At 47.5% G+C, this 18,039-nt stretch overlaps 1 protein-coding gene across 7 annotated transcripts in view; it reads right to left on the bottom strand.

Annotated features, from left to right (window-relative positions):
* The window catches only part of FOXN3 (forkhead box N3), a 395,708-nt gene that overhangs the window by 206,947 nt on the left and 170,722 nt on the right, over window positions 1-18,039 (bottom strand). For 6 of the 7 annotated variants that reach the window (XM_034992922.1, XM_034992927.1, XM_034992928.1 and 3 more), the window contains one exon: window positions 13,879-14,435. In XM_034992922.1, the coding sequence (XP_034848813.1) occupies window positions 13,879-14,421 (543 nt within the window). In that variant the 5' untranslated portion in view covers window positions 14,422-14,435. Of the gene's footprint in view, window positions 1-13,878; window positions 14,436-17,929; window positions 18,034-18,039 lie in introns of those variants that run through there. The other variant, XM_034992925.1, reaches the window with a different exon arrangement.

The raw sequence follows: 18,039 nt of genomic DNA, 5'->3' as shown, positions 1-18,039 counted from the left end.
TTCTTTCCCTCTGCCCCTTACCCCACTCACGTGTGTGCTCGCTCTCTCTCAAATAAATAAATCTTCAAAAAAATAAAATAAAATAAATAAAAATAAGATAATCGAGCAAAGAGGGTGGGAAGGGGCAAGGGGAGGATGGAACAAGATGGGTCCCTCGTGAATAATACACATGATGTGTCGACTCCCATGACAGCCACAGTGGACTCTGAAGTCCATTATGATACAGTCCTGAAATCTGCCACAATAAAAAGTATTTGAAAGACAAACCTTATAAACCCTGCTGAAAGGTTTGAACTGGGTCCTCTAAACCTTGCTTCTCAAATTTCAGTGTAAAAAAGAATCATCTTGGGGGCTTGCGTAAATGCAGATTCCCAGGCAGCAGCACCACAAGTTCTCAGTAAACATGGGCAAAGGCCCAGAAATCTGCACTTCTAATAAACATTCCAGATTATTCTAAGGCTGGTGGTCAGAGCCACACTTTGAGACAAACCACTCGAGGTAACAAGAACCACCCAAGGGCTGGGAGAGAATTCGTGTCTGGGTACTGAAGCCTCGGCAGCACTCTATCAGATGGACTGGAGGAGAGACAGTAAGTAGAAGGAGGAAAAGCGTCAGCCAACAATGAAGATCAGAGAGAAGTGGACAGCCAGAGGGACACTGAGGAGGCCGAATCAAGAGATCTTTGTAACTGACTGGGAATGAGATTCAGGAAGAGGGAAGCATCAGGCGTAACCCCGAGGTGTCCCCCAAGGACCCAGTGTTGCCTCCCCCACGTCCACAGCACCTAGCACAATGTCCTCCACGTTCTAAGAACTCAGTGTGGTTAAATCAACAAAAGAATGAGTAAAATCACCTACTCGGCCCCATTTTCCTACAGAACTAAAACATTAAATATTACTGTGCTTCCCTGTAATGCCAAACGGGAAAAGACATTACCATCTCAAACAGCAAGAGGGAAAAATCTACCCCACCATCAAAAAATGACCAAATCCATAGGGCCACGTTGAGGGAGTGGGTCACTCAACTCATTTCTCTGTGAACTGTATGAATTCTGGAAGGGTCAAGACATTCATCAAAGTGGTGACGCCAACAAAGAAAAGCAATGGTCAATGAAAACAGGATCCATTAAATTTAAAAAAAAAAAAAAAGAGTGAAACATTTTAAATGAAAAATAGTTGCAGACTGGGATTTTTTTTTTTTTTTCTGGTTTGTGTAAAAATCTGGTCCACATTAGTTAAGTCTATAGAAAATCATTCTGTGACCACTGTTTGGCCTTCTGCATGGAGAAGAGGGCTGCTTGCCGTGCAAACCTCTAAGGCTCCTGCTTTGTACCTTTGTGTATCTGGCACCCATGCTCAAATGGCTCCCCATTGCCTTCAGAGCAAAGTCTAGATTCCCGGCCATGGCCCTCAAGAACCCCACAGTCCAGCTCAAACTACTTTCCCAAATCTATGTCCCTCTCTGTCCTACAGGAGCCCTCTACTTCAGCCAACAGGGGGAAAGGAAAAGCAAAGAAGAATCTTGGTTCAATATCTGGTCATGTCATCTTAGCAAGCCGAAGAATCTTTCTGAGCCTCAGTTTCCCCACCTGTAAAAAGAACCTCATATTGACTTTGCAGTTGCTGGAAAGCTATCAGGTCATAGGTACAAATGCCTCACGCAATTCCAAACAGTCCCCCCATAAGCTCTGTGAAAATATCAGTTCCCATTTGGCACACTCGGTCTCCCACATATGACTTCCCACCCCATTCCCCGCACCCCTGCCCTCCCCCACACGTCAAGCTCACCCTGGTGACTCATGACCTCCTCTCCCTGCCATTGGCCCCTGTTGTCCTGGCTTTCCTGAAGGGTCCAGCTAATGAAATTCTGTGTCATCTCCAGGAATCCCACCATGGTTCTGCTAACCGTTGGGAATCATTTTCTCCTTTGGATTTCCAAACCATGTAATCTTGGCCATTGGCCAATCCCTTGGCAAATGGCAAATGCCACTTTTAACCTCCCTGGTCTCTTTTTATCTCTGCCCAGTCCACTATACCCAAGTTTGGTAACCTCTCTGTAGGTCTATGCCAGTCCCCGCACAGAGTAATTACATTTCTTCCCCATGTTGAAAATCACAATGTGATGACATGGGCTGGTTAGCAAGAACCATTACCCAATCTCTTGATCTTGAAAATCAGGACAACTTGTGTTGGATAGCTGACATTTATTCCTGTCTAGAACAGGGGGCTAGAGTTCATAATTTTGGGTCATCACTCAACCCTGTGATTACAGGCAAGTTGAGGGCAGCTGGGAGGAAGAAGTAGCCACCAAAGAAAAACTTTGCTAGTTTGGGAAATGCCAGCCCCAAATCTATGGACTCGAAGCGCAAGAAAGATGAAGTCATCACAGCCACAATAAAGAAGCAGAGGGGAGCCTTGGGACAGTCCCAGAGCTCTCTGGTGTATCAGTCTCCAACACCTGGGACAGGTGTCCTGAGGAGACACAAAGGGAAACAGAAAGTACAAAATAGTCAAAAGCTCCTCTTATTTTTATTTTCATTATTGAAATGTTTTTGAAAGACTGAAGGCTTCCCAAAAAGTTTTTCATGGCAGGCATGTTTCCAGCCCCAGCCCTACCCCAAGCCCGCATGAGGGGGCGTCCCAGCAGCGCCTGGATCCAGGACACCCTGCCCTTGCTTTGACCAGACCTGAGCATCTAACCCAGGACGACCAAGTCCGTGTGTCTAGGAACTGTGACAGAGACACTGCACAGAAATGACAAGGTCGATGTCACTGGGCCTGGGGACCATCACATCGAGGGGGCTGTCTCCAAAAGTCCACCAGAGCAAGCCAGTGGTGTTAAGAAGCAGAAAGCAACAGCCACACAGAGGAAGCTAGACTGCAAAGAGGAGACCGGAGCAAGTCCGCACAGAAAGGCAGGGACGAGCATCCCATGCGGCCACTGAGGGATGTAGGGAGCAGTTCCGATCACCGCGGACCCAAGGTGTGCTCTGTTGCACCTCACCCCCCGCCCGGTGGGACTGATTGTTATATCTTTGGGACAAACACTCTTTTACTTATGCCAACCTGGGTGGCTTTCCTTTCCTTGCAACCAAATGTGCACTGACTACAACATTCTCCTTTAAGAGAAACTAAATAAACTCCACCGGGAAATCCCTCTCATAATCTATTTCAACCGACAGCAGCTACTTTTGTCTGATTTATTACCTCGGTAAGCCTGCCTTCGGGCAGACGGAGGGGCTGCGATCTCTTTTAAAGCAGAACTGATCCTACATTACCAGTGCCCTACACGATGCATCTAAACTAGTTTGGTCAGCTTATCCATTCCCTGAAAGCTGGGGAGTCACCACATCAGCAACTCCGTTGCTAAGGCAACTGCTTACTTTCCATATCAACGGCAAACTCGTTGCTATGGAAACACATATACAAGAAAAATTCCTCTCTCCAGCCAGGGACCAGATGGCAGGGAACTCAGGGAAGTCATGGGTTAGGGGGCTTTGCTAAATGGGATGTTTACTAGAGTGCATTTCTCTCATCATATCGGAGACACCACCGGCCCCGAGCACATTTAGAAATTACCACCTCATTACAAAAAGCAAAGGTTTGTTTTCTGCCTGCAAAACTACAGGCAGGAACTACAATATATACAGGTAAGTTATTTTTGAAATGATTCTGAATTTCTCCCTCTACATACGAACGTCTTTTGTTTTTATTCCCCGTGCTGAATATACCCTAAAATGAATTCTCCAGTCAAACAGTAATGGAAATCTAATTTTCAGTAAGAACTGAAATAGAGGTTTGATATTTTTCCTCCTTTCTGATGGAGAGATAATCCAGAAATCCTCTTTAGTTTCCACCAACTAAGCGCTAATGTGTCCCAGATTTATACCTCTGGTCTGACTTCTCTATTGAGCTTGAAACTCACATATCAAACCTCCAACCTGACAGCTCCACTCAGATGTTCAAAAGCCACCTCAAATTTAACATGGTCAAAACAGAATTTTTGCTCTATCCCCCATCCGACTTCCCAACCCTCGTTTGCCCACAAGCCTTCATCTGCAAACCTCAATCCTGGTCTGAGCTAACACTGTTTCTTTCATCTCTAACCTGCACCACCGGAACCAGTCCAGATACATGCTTCTCCCTGATATCTCTTCACATCATCTCATTCTCCCTCAATGTGCTTTCTACTAGCCTTCTTTCTGTTCCTTGGACATTTCAAGCTGTTGCCACCTCAGGGCCTTTGCACCTGCTGCACTCTCTGTTCCCGTCTTTGCAGCACCCCTTTGCCACTTAAGGCATGGCACCTCCGGGAAGCCTCCTACCCCCACCCCTCTCCAGCACATTATCCTGTTGTATTTTCTTCACTGTGTGTATCACTATCTGATAGATTACCTATGTGACCATGTATGGATCTACTGTTTAACATGGGCCTCCCCCTTCCCTTCTGCCTGCCCTATGGATAGTCTAGAACAGCCCGGTAACTATCACAGGTCACCACTATATATCCTCAGCACCCAAAACTGTGCCCAGCACTCCCCATGTATGTGTGGCATGAATGATCACTGCTAAAAATGCTTCTAAAAGGACTGAGCTACTTTTTTTGGAAAACGCTGAGTCTAATTTTTACTTTGCAGACTAAGGCTTCTGCAGGGTCTCAGAACCATGGCTACGAACGCGGGTTCTCACTTTACATGCATCTGTGGAAGACGCTGGAAAGAACTGGGCATTCCATGCAGTATTCCAAGAGAACTTCGCGGGACGCTGATCTGTACCACACTGCTGTACTCTGACCGCAGGAGACCCTGGATGCTTTTTGCCCTCCACAAGAGCCACGGCGAGAGAAGCGCTCACGCCACTTGGCCTTTTTTTCTAAAAACAAAGTGTACAAACGTTCTGCTGGCGGACTGTTTTCTATCTAATGACATTAGTTAAATCACTTCTCGGTCCCGTCCCCAGAGGAGCACAGACACAGCCTCTGCAAGGCACCTGACGGAGCTCCAGTAAACGGAAGGCAACCCTGAACGCAGCCCCAGGGGGAGCACGGCGGAACCCCACCCATCCTGTGGGGACCAGGGGAAGAGCCCGCAGGGTCACCAAGAGAGCCTCTCCCCTGGGAAGCAGCACAATCTCTCCGCCTGGATTTACTGGCCTCCTGCTGAGTTCACAAGCGCGCGTGCACGCACACACATCAAAGACTTCATCCCCTTCTTGGAAGGCGATGTAACCTCACCCAGCAAACCGGCAAGTTATTACTGAAAAAACAACTTTACATTGCTTTCTATCTTCAACCATACATTTCCTTGCTTTTCTTCTTATCATTCTTGGCACAGACTGCATCTTCACCTCTATCAAGCTATTGCTTTTGAAAATATTAAATGCAATTTAACCAGAATATCTTGAAGCAAAACCTTGGTTAACTGCCATGTTAAAAAAAAAAAAAAAATGGGTCGGCGTCTCTGCTTTAGTTACCAGAGCAATTTAAAGTTTTCCCCTTGGCATCCTCGCTCTCCCACCAACTCCTTACTCTTATTTACATAACCTCCCTGACCACCCATCTCTCTCCTTCCTCTTCCCTGACACGGTTCCAACACATCCCTTGGGTCCAGCAACATTCATCTCCTCTAGGCCTCTGTGACGGAAAATCCCACGCTTGCTCAGTAACAGCACCAATGTTTTACTTGGGACTGCAGCGGGCCCAGCCAAAAGACAGCATTTCTTAGCCTGCTTTGCAGCCATGTGACCAGAGTATAACCAGTAAGATGAAAGCAGAGTGTGGGGTTTCTGAAAAAGCTCCTTAAAATTGTTAATTCAGTGGGACCCCCGTTGGTCCTTCCATGCACACCCCTTCCTACTTCCTAAATGGAAAACATGCTAGCTGATGCCATCTCCAACCATGAGAAGGTTCTGAGAATGGAAACCAGCAGTGATTGGGAACAGCAGAGCAGAAAGAGAGATGGAATGTGGGTCTCTGTCCAACTCCTCAAGACTTATTTTATGTGACAGACCAATCCACTTGTAGCATGTTTAATTCACCCTTGTTTGTATTTTCTAGAATAAATAGTCAAACCTCATCCTAACTAATCCATTCTTGGAGGTCCCGTGCTCATTCCCACACAAGAATGCTTTGTGAATTTAGTCGAGTGCTGCCCCCATGAAGAGTACCCACATGCCCCATTCTGGGGAAGAGAAGCTTCTCTGACCTCAAACGACACCTATCACCTATTGATCTGGCATGCTTCCCATACTTCTGATGGTTTATTCTTTTTCATTTTTTATTATGTCTCCTGTTTCCCTGCAATGGAAGCTGCTAAAAGGCAAGAACCAAATCTCACCTTAACTTAATCTTTCACATTACCAAATAATTCTACTGAATAAACTAATAAGCAGAGGACCCTGGTGTCCCTGAAATCACAGGTAAAGAGATATTGATGGCCTACTCATATGGAAGCACTCCACAGAACAACTTGGTAAGTTCGAACAGTAACTTCAGGCCCGTGTTGAACCAAATGCAGCCAAAAGATAAACCCTCACAGAGCTAGTTAGACGTATTCAACAAGACAAGCAGCAAATAAGTTAAAAGTGACAAGAGTAGGAAATGGGAATAAGATACTTTAAGGAGACCATGAAACCAAAATCCGTAAACAAAAGACCTGCCTGATAAACCACAGTATCATGAAAACAAACATTACACTGACCTTTTAAAAATACATAATCATCTGTTTCAAGTGCAAAAATGTCCACTGGGAAGATGGTGGAATTTTCTATAAAAATAAGACCTGCCGGGCGCCTGGGTGGCTCAGTTGGTTAAGCGACTGCCTTCGGCTCAGGTCATGATCCTGAAGTCCCGGGATCGAGTCCCGCATCGGGCTCCCTGCTCGGCAGGGAGTCTGCTTCTCCCTCTGACCCTCCCCCGTCTCATGCTCTCTCTCTCTATCTCATTCTCTCTCTCAAATAAATAAAATCTTTAAAAAAATAAAATAAAATAAGACCTGCCATCATCTTGCCAAAACTTCAGAGCATTAAGATGACCAAGGGCTCCATGAGAGAGTATGGATTAATCCAAACAACCCATCACTGTGAAAGAAGCAAAACCCATGACTTTCAAATAGGAGGTCAGTGTGCCAACTTCCCATATTATTTACTGCAGAGAATTATCCTGCAGCTAAAGTGATTTCAAAGGGAAATCCCAAAGCCACTTCAGCTCATCGGGGGAGGTTCTGAGAGCAGTTTCTTGCTGCTTGGCTATCCAGGCAGTACATGAGTGAAGCAGCATCCCACAGACCTACCAGGTACCACGAAGCCCTACCAAAGAAAACGCGACATTTTTGAACCGTTCATGGAGAGAGCTACTGGACACCAATGGGGCCCTCGAGTCCAGAAGAAACAAGCTTTCTAGAAGACTTGTAGGGATCCTTAGAGAGGTCAATAATAGGAGTCACTGTGGAAGGACTTGAAAAAGCAGTGTATCTTTGAAACAGAAGGGCCAGAAAAGAATGGTGTGAGAAATAGGAAACAGATAAGCAAAAGGAGGAGACTGGGCGGAAAGGAGGACTTCTGCTGGTAAGTTCCAGGAGCTAGGAGGAAAGTCTTGGCGGGGGGTGGGGGGGGCAACTCATTGGACCACAGGCCACACATTCAACTTTGTGTCCTTTCAGCACTCGATGTCATTGAGCAGAGTAGGAACAGACCATAATGGATATTTTAAAAAGTCTTTTAAATGAATGAATGAATGAGCAGACAATGAAGAGCAGGCAAGATTGGGACAACAAAAATGCCCCCCCCACCCCCGCCACAAAGGCATCTAATACCTCGAAGAATAGGGAAGAAGCAGAGTTGGTTGGATCGGTGGGAGAGCATGGCCAAGGGCAGCACAGGCTGCCTGAAATTACCGGATGCTGGTATGAAGGGCTCCCTATTCCAGGGCCTACAGCATGGGTTACTTTAGGCCCCTCAGAGACCCTGGAAAAGTCTCAACCTTCTGAGGTAACAAAGTCTACATTTATTTTTTTTTTTTTAAGATTTTATTTATTTGAGACAGAGAGAATGAGAGAGAGAGAGCACATGAGAGGGGGGAGGGTCAGAGGCAGAAGCAGGCACCCTGCCGAGCAGGGAGCCCGATGCGGGACTCAATCCAGGGACTCCAGGATCATGACCTGAGCTGAAGGCAGTCGCCCAACCAACTGAGCCACCCAGGCGCCCAACAAAGTCCACATTTAGCACAGACAGGAGAAAGCGGTATGCTAGGCAGTGTGCACGGGTGAGCAAGAGGCAGCCCATACCCAGGGATGAGCAGGATCCTCACCTGCCCCAGAGGCCTCAGAAGAAACTTAGACACCTCGTCACATTTTCCGCATGCCCCATCGCCCAACGTTACCCTGATTTTTAGGACCTTCCCCATCAAAACCAGACTGCACAGTCCTTCAAAGAGCATTCTTCATCCAAAATAAAAAAGTCATCTCTTCTTCCTAAAATGACCATCGATGAAATGGGTACACTGACTAGCATCACGGGAAAGGGAAATGCTCTTGACTCGGTGTTGACACCACCAAGAGGAGAGAATTAGAGGCAACTGTGCATATGGGGGTGTCCTGCCACATAAGCGATGCCAGCTCATTTTCCAAACTGCCTCTGAAAAAGAATCTCATCCACCAGGATGGAGAAGCAAAACATCAAGGGGGCTGGGAATTGGGAGGGAGAGCTTGTATAAACAGTGTCTAGGCAGAGGAGAAGGGACTCTGAACTTGGGCCGGATCAGTGGAGGGGGCCTGGGATGGATCCTGGAAGCAGGAAGCCGAGAGGGCAGTGGTAGGCTCCGTGCAGAAGCCACATCTCTCCATTTGCTGACAAAGACAGAATCTGGCCCCATCTCAACAGCACAAAAAGATTCTCTATATTTACCTTTCTCTATCCTGCACCCCCAGAGTAAATTCTGGGTTTACTGGTGTTATTTTAGTTCCCTGTAACGCATTTTCATAGAATATTTTGAGGAAGAACGTAGAGATCATCTACAATAGCCTGTCTATTGAGGTGTAATCAAGCACCGGGGTTAATTTAAGCATAAGGCCCTTCAAAACTGGAGGGAGTGAGGGTGAATTCCTATTCTGCTACTTACCAGCTTTGTGACCTCCAGCGAGCTCCTTAACCATTCTGAGCTTAACTCATCACCTATTTTAGAAGGAAAACGGGACCTACCTCACAGGATTGTAGTGAGGAAGTGGGATATTGCATATGGAATGTTCAAAGAAGAGGTTTCCATATTATGTCCGCTACTGTTACTACAAAATACAGGCTGCTCTTCACTTTTCCTGAGTCAGAGGTTCCATTAAAAAATCTAAAAATCGAATGAACAAAATCTTGGGATCCTCCAGGAAAATGCAACATGCATAGTCACGGGGCTTGCAGTCAATAATTTCAGGCTGTCTACAGAGCCTCTGATATTTCAGGCTGTCTACAGAGGCTCTGATATCCAAAGACCCCCAATTAAGAAACCCAGCAATTACAAATTCCTGCTTCTCTATGAGGACCGGCATCAAAACTAGAACCAGGTATCCTGGTTTCTAATTCACTCCTCTTTCAACCAAGACAAGTTGCCCATATTAATAAGCTAAAACTGTATTTAAAGCACTCAGCCCTGGGGGCACCTGGATGGCTCAGTCGGAAGAGCGTGCAACTCTCCATCTCGGGGTCGTGGGTTCGAGCCCCATGTTGCACACAGAGAATACTAAAAGAATAAAAATAAAAAATAAAACACTCAGCCCTGGATATAATAAACATACTTTTGGACAGTGTTTCCTTGATAAACCTTCTTGCAACAACAACGTTTTTTGTTAAATTGGTCAGAAGTAAAGAAAAAGCACAGAAATAGAAACACACATACCTGAACCATTATATCCAGTCTATAAAAGGGAACTGCACTTTACTTCTCCTTTACAAGTACTCAGAGAGGTTAGCACATGCTCATCTTATAGTCTTAACTGAGATTGTATTTAGGGGGTATAAAACTTATTCTCAGACTATGAAACTCTACTGTGATGGATTCAGGCAAAAGTCCATCCACAGAGGAATCCCTAAGATGAGAAACCGGTGGGAAACTTTGCAGAGGTTGGGTAGCAGCCGATCCCACGTGAACCGACAGCTCACGCTCAGCAACCCCAAGAGGGGCCAACCAGCCTTCCCGATGTGAGAACACAGAAGAACTATCTATAAAGCATTCTTGGGGGGAAACAAAAAATCAGAACGGTTTTTTGATCCAGCCTTACTTCCATTTCATTGAAAATACAAGGGGATAGAAGAACATGATAAATGAAATCCAAATGGAGCCGACAGAACATGGGGCACTCCACAGCACAAGAGCTGGGTCTCTGACAAGGAAGGGCATCAGAAAGGGGGGTGGGGGGCATAGGGTTGCTATTCATGAAAACAGCCAACTGCATGGCATAAACCACATTTGGACCCTAATTCAATCAAATATTCTATAAATCCTCAGAGATCTCTGAATATGGATCTGGTATTAGGTGATACCAAGGAAGTGTTCACTTTGTTCAGGGTGACAGTGGAATTGAGGTGATGTAAAAACTGGAGATTTTTCTTATGCACACGGAAAGTAAAAATGACATGAGATCTAGGATCTGCCTCAAAAGACTGAAGTCACAAACCCTTGTTAACTACTGGAGCTGGGTGTGGGCAACGGGGGTGATAAGGATTCGCCACACTACTCTCTCTCCATGTGTTTGAAATTCTCCAGGATTACAAAATAAAAATAAAACTCTATCTTTCACAGTCCTTTTTAAGTCCTTATGTATCTAAGTCTTATAAGAGATAAAACCTTAAAAGAGAGAAAACGGAAGCAAAACTGTCCATTCTCCCCGACTTACTCATTCATGACATGTTCCCGATGAAATCTCAGCTTTGGAAAGAACCCAAGAGGGCATCTAGTTCACGGATTCTCAAATCTGGCTGCAAGTCAGAAACACCCAAGGAGCTTATCAGAACCACCAATTGTCCCCAATCCACCTCAAACCGAATGAATGAGAATCTCCAGGGTGGAGCCACGAAATGCTCACGGCTTTGAGGTGCCCGGGTGCTGCTGGTGCAATCTTGTAAGATACCTCTCCCACATCCCAGGCAGGCAGGTGTCCAGCAGGGGACGTGTTCCAAGCCCGCAGGGACAAGGACCACACCGGATTCTGCAATCTCAGTTATGTCAAGTTTAAAACTGTGTTCCACACTTTTTTAGAAGAAAAAAATGTGACTACAACGTGCAAGCCTTCCATTCTCCCCCTTCAACGAACACGTATTTCTCACCAACATTCGGCTGCACTTGGTCACTGGGTTGTGGCCCAACCTCGGTGTGGGAGCTACCACCAAGTAAAATCCCCGGGGAAAAAAAACAAGTTTACCCATGCAGCCAAAGGGGCTTTCACTGGGCCAAGTGTCAGGGAGAATGCCTCCCCCTTTACTCAGCCAGCCAGAGGAGAAACCCCAAATGGAGGGGCCGGGGCCAGTGCCCTGGAAGGACCTGGGAGTAACCCAAGAAAGGAGGACAAAAGGGGGAAAACTCACACTCTGGGCTCTGTTCTCACAAAATCACAGAGGATGGGAACAAACTCCCGCTACAACACCGACTGGCATTCGATCAGAAACATGTCAATACAGGTCGGCCTGGCCAGGAAGCCAGGACTCCATGTTTCGTAAGATTAACAATCTCAGATCCTCAAAGCCATTCATTCCCTTTGGTATCGGTGTTTGTGCAGAATGACAACCGTCACCCGGAACACCTGACTCCCAGAGTGGGGGCGGGGGGTGCGCACAGGGGAGACGGCACTCCTGCCCATGTGCCTTAACACACACGCCCCGCCCAACACACCTGTCACTCGGGGGGTGATGAACATGCCTCCAAAACTCTCTGCCCACTTTGGAGTTGCTCTCCTTGAACATTTTTTTTTTAAACAATTTATTTATTCATTTGAGACACACAGAGAGAGAGAGAGAGAGAGAGAGAGCATGAGCAGGGGGAGGGGCTGAGGGAGAGGGAGAAGCGGACTCCCCGCTGAGCCAGGAGCCGGAGGTGGGGCTCGATCCCAGGACCCTGGGATCATGACCTGAGCCGAAGGCAGACGCTCCACTGACTGAGCCCCCCCGGCGCCCCACACTGAACATTTCTGAGTGAGCGTGAGCTCCGGCGTCGTGGCAAACCCAGGGCCAGGCAGGCAGTACCGCGCAGGACAGGGTCACGCCCAGCTGAAAGCGCTGTTCGTTGCTTCCTCGGGGACATGCGGCTTTGGGGGACCTGGACAGCATTTTCTTCACTATCTTCTAATCCTCAAGTTGCTTTCTAAGATTTTCCCCTCCTAACCACAAAGACCCACCTATACAGAAACTTTTAACAGCACAGCCTTGGTTCTTTAGAGGGGCGCAGCGAATTCTCTTTAAGTTCAAAGAAAGATGGTAGAGCAGTCAACGGAGCCAAGTCCAGAGGTCGGTCTCCTCGTGCCCCTTCAGCGAGGTGGAGGGGAGGAAGGAGAGCGGGGGACACCCGGGGACAGCAACAGCGCCCCACCTCTGTCACGGTTAGGTAAAAATAAGGACGTGGGGACTATTCGCATTTGCACACTGGACCAAGGCATCGCCTGCCCCAGCGGGCAGAGGCAAAGATCCTGAGTGTCCGCGTCTCTCCCGGTGTTCCCAGGCAACCCCCCTCCTCAAACCCTGCACGCCCACTCCCCACGCTGAACATAAACTCGAGGGGAATACCATTTGCAGACAAACGTGTCCAGTTGCAGCAAGGAAAACTATGGCGTCGCCACTTCCGGATTCATATTCTTCCCTGCCCAAGACGAGCAGAGTTCCCTCAGGCTCAAGATTGTGCTGGAAACAGGACTGTGTTTCTGAACAGAAAGGCCCCAACACTGCACAGTCAGCGCCCCACACTCGAACTTCAAAGAGGGGCAAAAGCAGACTGCCGGCTCCACATCGCAATGTGACTACCCTGAAAAACCAGGCTGCAAAATACAGTAATACTGTGAAAACTCTGTGGAGAGAACGTTTCCCAGCTTACGGTTTAACTGCGGCTACGTGACTTCTCGGAACTCCGAAGTCAGACCACAGCTTTGCGTTCCAGCCCTACTGGTCAATCCTCTTTCTACGGCTCCTATAATGATATTATACAAACTATCTCACTTCAGCAGGCCAGGAAACCTGGACTAAGGCTTTACAGTCAAAATTCAATCTTTTGGAAGCCCATCTCTAAGGGGAACCTTACCCTGATTTTTCATAGTCTGGGTGTTTCGAAGTTACCACTTACGTGTACCCCTGATTTTATGAGTCACCTCGGCAATCCATGTCTTTGTCTGGTCTTGGAGTGTACTGTTCAGTCACCTCCCAATGTCCATTACTGTCCAATTTATTCCAGAATCCTGGAGAGGTTGCCTCTCTCCAAGTTAATACTTAGAAAGAAAAGAAATGCCATTTTTCTCTTGTCCCAGGTGGCAGTTTTCCTCAAATGTATATACACATACCTCATGGTTAATGGCTGTCCTTGGAATACGGACCTGTGTTTGTACTATAAACCCAAAGTGACCCATCCACATTGAGGGATGATCCTAAGAACCAATCAAGTGCACAAACCACTGTTGTGTGATCATGCTCGGATACCACAGTGGGAAACTCTCAATCCGGCACGAACACCAAAAACGCTCTCCAACGAATATGGTTAAGGCAAAGGAAGTTCTTTGCAACCAAATGAATGAAATAAAATTACTCATTTATAACTGCTACTTCGGTGTGGTGAACATACATCCCTCACGCTTTTTTTTTATGGGGAGAAATGACACATTTTAAAAAAGAAAAACGTGAGTTCCAGACCCAGAGGGCTTACCTGACTCCTCTCCTTGTCCACTTTCTTAAAACACTTATTCAAAGACAAATTATGTCTCACTGAGTTTTTCCACCCGGTAGGTGCGTTTGCAAAATACGGAAAATGTTCCAAGATCCAGTTGTAGATATCCTTTACTGGCAGGCGCTTGGTTGGAGAGTCCTCGATGGCCATAAATATGAGGCAGCTAAAGGAGTAGGGGGGTTTGCAGTTGGGGTTCTGCCTGGCATCGTAGGGCATGTCAGAGTGGGCAGGGGATGGAGGGGTGTCATCGTCCAGGTCCTGGACAGGGCTGACACTCCTGAGGACCGACTCCCCGAAGCTCTTCAGCAAGTTCTTGCTCTCGTGAAGCCAGTTCAGATTGGTCAGCTCTTCATCTTCCATGGCCCCCTCTTCTAATCGGATGTCAGGCAAAGAGAAGTCAAGGTCATCGTCCTCCTGCAGGGCCTTGGAGAAACCACTGTCCCGGTAACACTGACTCAGCCCACTGGAGACACTAATTCCTGAGCTTTCTGGCTTCTTACTCGGAGGCATGACTGGACCCATTTATGTGAAGGCTCCTGGTAAACACATTACAAAGAAAAGATGAGTTGGGGAACCCCAAAACAGAGAGGCAGCCATGCCCTCCGAATTCTTTTCAGACCACCTCCCACCCCTGCCGCCTCTATGGACCCCCCGGCCCCACGGGAACACCATCTCATGGCTCCCACGCTGGGTAACACAGACCCACCACTCTACCACACAGAGATGCACTACTGTGTAAAAGCAGTCCACCGTGCAAGCAGCCTGGCGACTTGGTCACCTCTTCAATACACTGAGACTGGAGCTATTTACAGTACCTTTAATATGCATATGCATCATGAAAAGAATGGGAAATCTATAAAGCTTTCTTCCCAGATTTACATGACCGTTCTATTATCACCGTGGCCCACTGTCAGTTATTTCTTGATGCCTCGATTTCTTCTCAAAATATGAACGTATACACAGGTAAAATTCTTTCAAGCCTCACGACAAATACTACAAAGTAAACGCAATGTACCACTTCTGTCACTTGGGGTTATAGTCCTCATAGTTTATCCTACCCTCCCCCCCGCCGACAAAAATACCTGTAAGTTTAAGGCCAGGTGTTTCAGATTAAGTTCAGCTGTCTCCACATGAAAACCATGACAACTGCCCCAGAATTAACACTCTGACCACAGCGTGCATTGATTGGTAGTGTTTCATATTTGACTGTATCTTTCCTCCACAAGCAATGGCCCCAAACTCTGCAACTTTAATCACAGCTGGCAAGTCTAAAGAGTGGTAAACAAGGAAGTCTGTGGGTTGGAACTGGAGGAAAAAGTACATTCAATTACTGGGACACTACACCCCAAATGAAAAAGCGAGTGAGTAACTTTGGGCACCACACAAATCAATGGGAATGTGAAGACGAGCCATTAACTGAAATTAGAATTGGTGAAAAAAGCCAGAAGAGCAACTGGCAGCTTCCAGACTGGAAGGCAAATGCAACAAAAATTGCTACAGAATTCTATTCTGCACCCCCCCATGCCACCCCCATTTTTATCAATGACCTAGAACAGGGAGTACAACTTCTGATGAGAAAAGAAAATGAGGACGTGGCAAGTCCACAAACAGAATGACCCCGATAGATACAAAGCATATTCAACCCTTGAGTACTCAACGTAAGATAGAAAGAACAGTAAAGATAAATGAAAGAGGTCTCCCACTGTCCGCTTGTAACGCTCACACAATGTGCTTGGTTTAAGAAGCATGTCTATTTTATTTTTTCCCCCTGAGTAAGAAGATCAAGCCATCTATCTAGAAAAAAAGAACGAACACAAAAGCAGACATGATCATTCTAAGGCTCCAATGCCCATTGACAGTGTGCTGAAAGTAACTGCCACTTCAGCTGGGGAAGCTCTTGAATGGGATTCTTGAAAGCATAATGTGAGGCACCCAACGGCCAGCCCAGGGTGCCTGAAAACGGCAGCACCCTCTCCCTCTATCACAAGGTAGACAGACAGAACCTGCTGGCAGAAGGCGGGAGAAAGCTCTCCGGAGCTGCTGAGAGATGCCCAGCTCCAAAGAGCGAAAACTTCCAGTTTCAGCCACAGGGACTATTTCTTAATGTCAAACAAGGAACCTAACCTGAGTAGTACAGGACACAATTTAAAGAATAAGCCAGTATCTTTAGGTCTGGGGCTATGACAGAGACCAACTTGATAATGTTTTTACCTTCTTTATGAACAAATTAAAGCTAGGCTCGTCTCTCTCCGAGTTTCCCCAGATCCCATCACAAAACCCTAGGTTTCTGACAACCAGGAATATCCACACAGTAGCGTACAAAGCAGAACATATACTCCAGCCACTGAAGTCAACTTCAGCTCCAGATGAAAGTTTTATGTCTCCTGAGCTTCCAAACAGGAAAATTATATCATGGCTGACAGTAAAGTAATTTAATTGCACTGTTGCTATGACAACATGCTGCTCTTTCTTTTCAATTTGCTTATTTGTCAGTAGCTTCCCAAAGGAACTAACACACTATACTCCATGTTTTCTTTTGTTTTAAACAAACATTGCCAGCAGTAGGGTTTTATTAGAAAAAAATGGCACTGTCGAGAAAAGAGGGTGACAGGGGTCCGCTACCCTTGAATCATCTGTCTGCTTTGTGTTTCTGTCCCCCCATGCTCTCCAACTGCTAACTGTAGCCCTATAAATCCAGCATTTTCATAGCAACGGTATCAAGAGCTGCTGATCACTACAGTTCCATTTAAAAAAAAACAGTTCCCAGAAACCACAGCTGAGGAGTTTTCCATTATTATACTCTAACTACATAATTTGCCAAATCTTTTTTTCCTCCTATTTCAGAGGGGAAAAAAAGAGAGAGCGAGCGAGCGAGAATCCGGATCATGTGAGTCTGCAGTTAAGCAAACATTTTTAATCTGCTGCCAATAAGGTTGCTCCACCAGATACGCAAATAGTTATTCACTAGTGACCTCCTTACAACTTTTCGGTTTGCTATTGGTTACATTCCACACACACAAACACACACCCTCTTTTTGTTTTTATATGACTTGCTGTGTTTTGTTATCTTATTTGCTTTTCAACGGAGAAAATGCAGCAGGAAAGCGAGTTTCTTGCCCACTATCAGAAGGTTTCCAAATAACTGACACATTACTGACCCAGCTTCGAACAGATGCTCGAAGTGAACTTTAAAAAGTTAAGAAATCCTCTCCAAGCCGAGCAGGGCAGTCGCGAGTTTGGAGGGGCCGGGCAACCCCCCTTCGCGCGCGCGCGCGCACGCACGCGCTCCACTCCCGTCTACTGTACTTGTCAAAAACATTTCAAGGGGACCTGCGGGAGCGGCGATTGGCTGCGTCCCGCGTCAATCAGCAGCGTTGCCAGGCAACGAGGAAACTGCTCTGCTCCCCGTATACTGGGCAATTGGGAGCTCGCATACCTTCACTGCCGGTCAGATGTCATAAACCTTTTATTGGCCGCACCGCGGCGAGCCTTAAAAACACATCAATAAAAGCCCGCCGTCCCCCCAACTTCTCCAGGGTCCAAGGAGGGTTTCCTAGAGAGCCGGGGTGAGGAGGGGTCGGGCCTCGGGGGGTCTCGGCAGACGCTCACTGCCGGTGCCAAGCCCGCACAGTTTGGGGGGAGGGGGCATCTTTGTTAGGAGCCTGTTTCTCATCTTGGGGTCTCCCCTAGATCGGCACCCCCTCCCCCGGCCCGGAACGGCGGGGATCCTGTCCTCCGCGGACAATACCAACTCTGCTCCTTTCGGGCTTCTTTCGGAAATCGAGGCACCGGGAAACAGCCCGCACGTCGGGGCAGGAAACTCTTCGGACCGGGCAACTTCCCCGCTCGGGGGCTGCCGTCTCCCCGCCCGGCCGGGCCCCCCACCCCAAGCCCTCCCCCCAAGGAACTGCGGAGTCCCTCGTCTGCCGAGAGCGGTGAGGTCGCCTCCAGGACGGCCTCGGACGAGCGCCCCCGCCCCGAGTCACCCCAACCCCACCGGGGCGCCGGCGGGAGCGGGGAGCAAACTCACCTGGCCGGAGCGGGGCGCGGGGGCGCGGGGGCGCCGCAGCCCTTCAGCGGGAGCCGACAAAGTTTCGCGGGCGCCCAGCGGGCATCGCCTGGTGGCCCGGCTAAGGACGC

This window comes from Mirounga leonina, unplaced genomic scaffold, assembly GCF_011800145.1.
Source record: "Mirounga leonina isolate KUSES-001 unplaced genomic scaffold, KU_Mleo_1.0 Mir_82, whole genome shotgun sequence".
In the NCBI taxonomy this organism is placed as follows: Eukaryota; Metazoa; Chordata; class Mammalia; order Carnivora; family Phocidae; genus Mirounga; species Mirounga leonina.
This window is presented reverse-complemented; position numbering and strand designations above follow the sequence as displayed.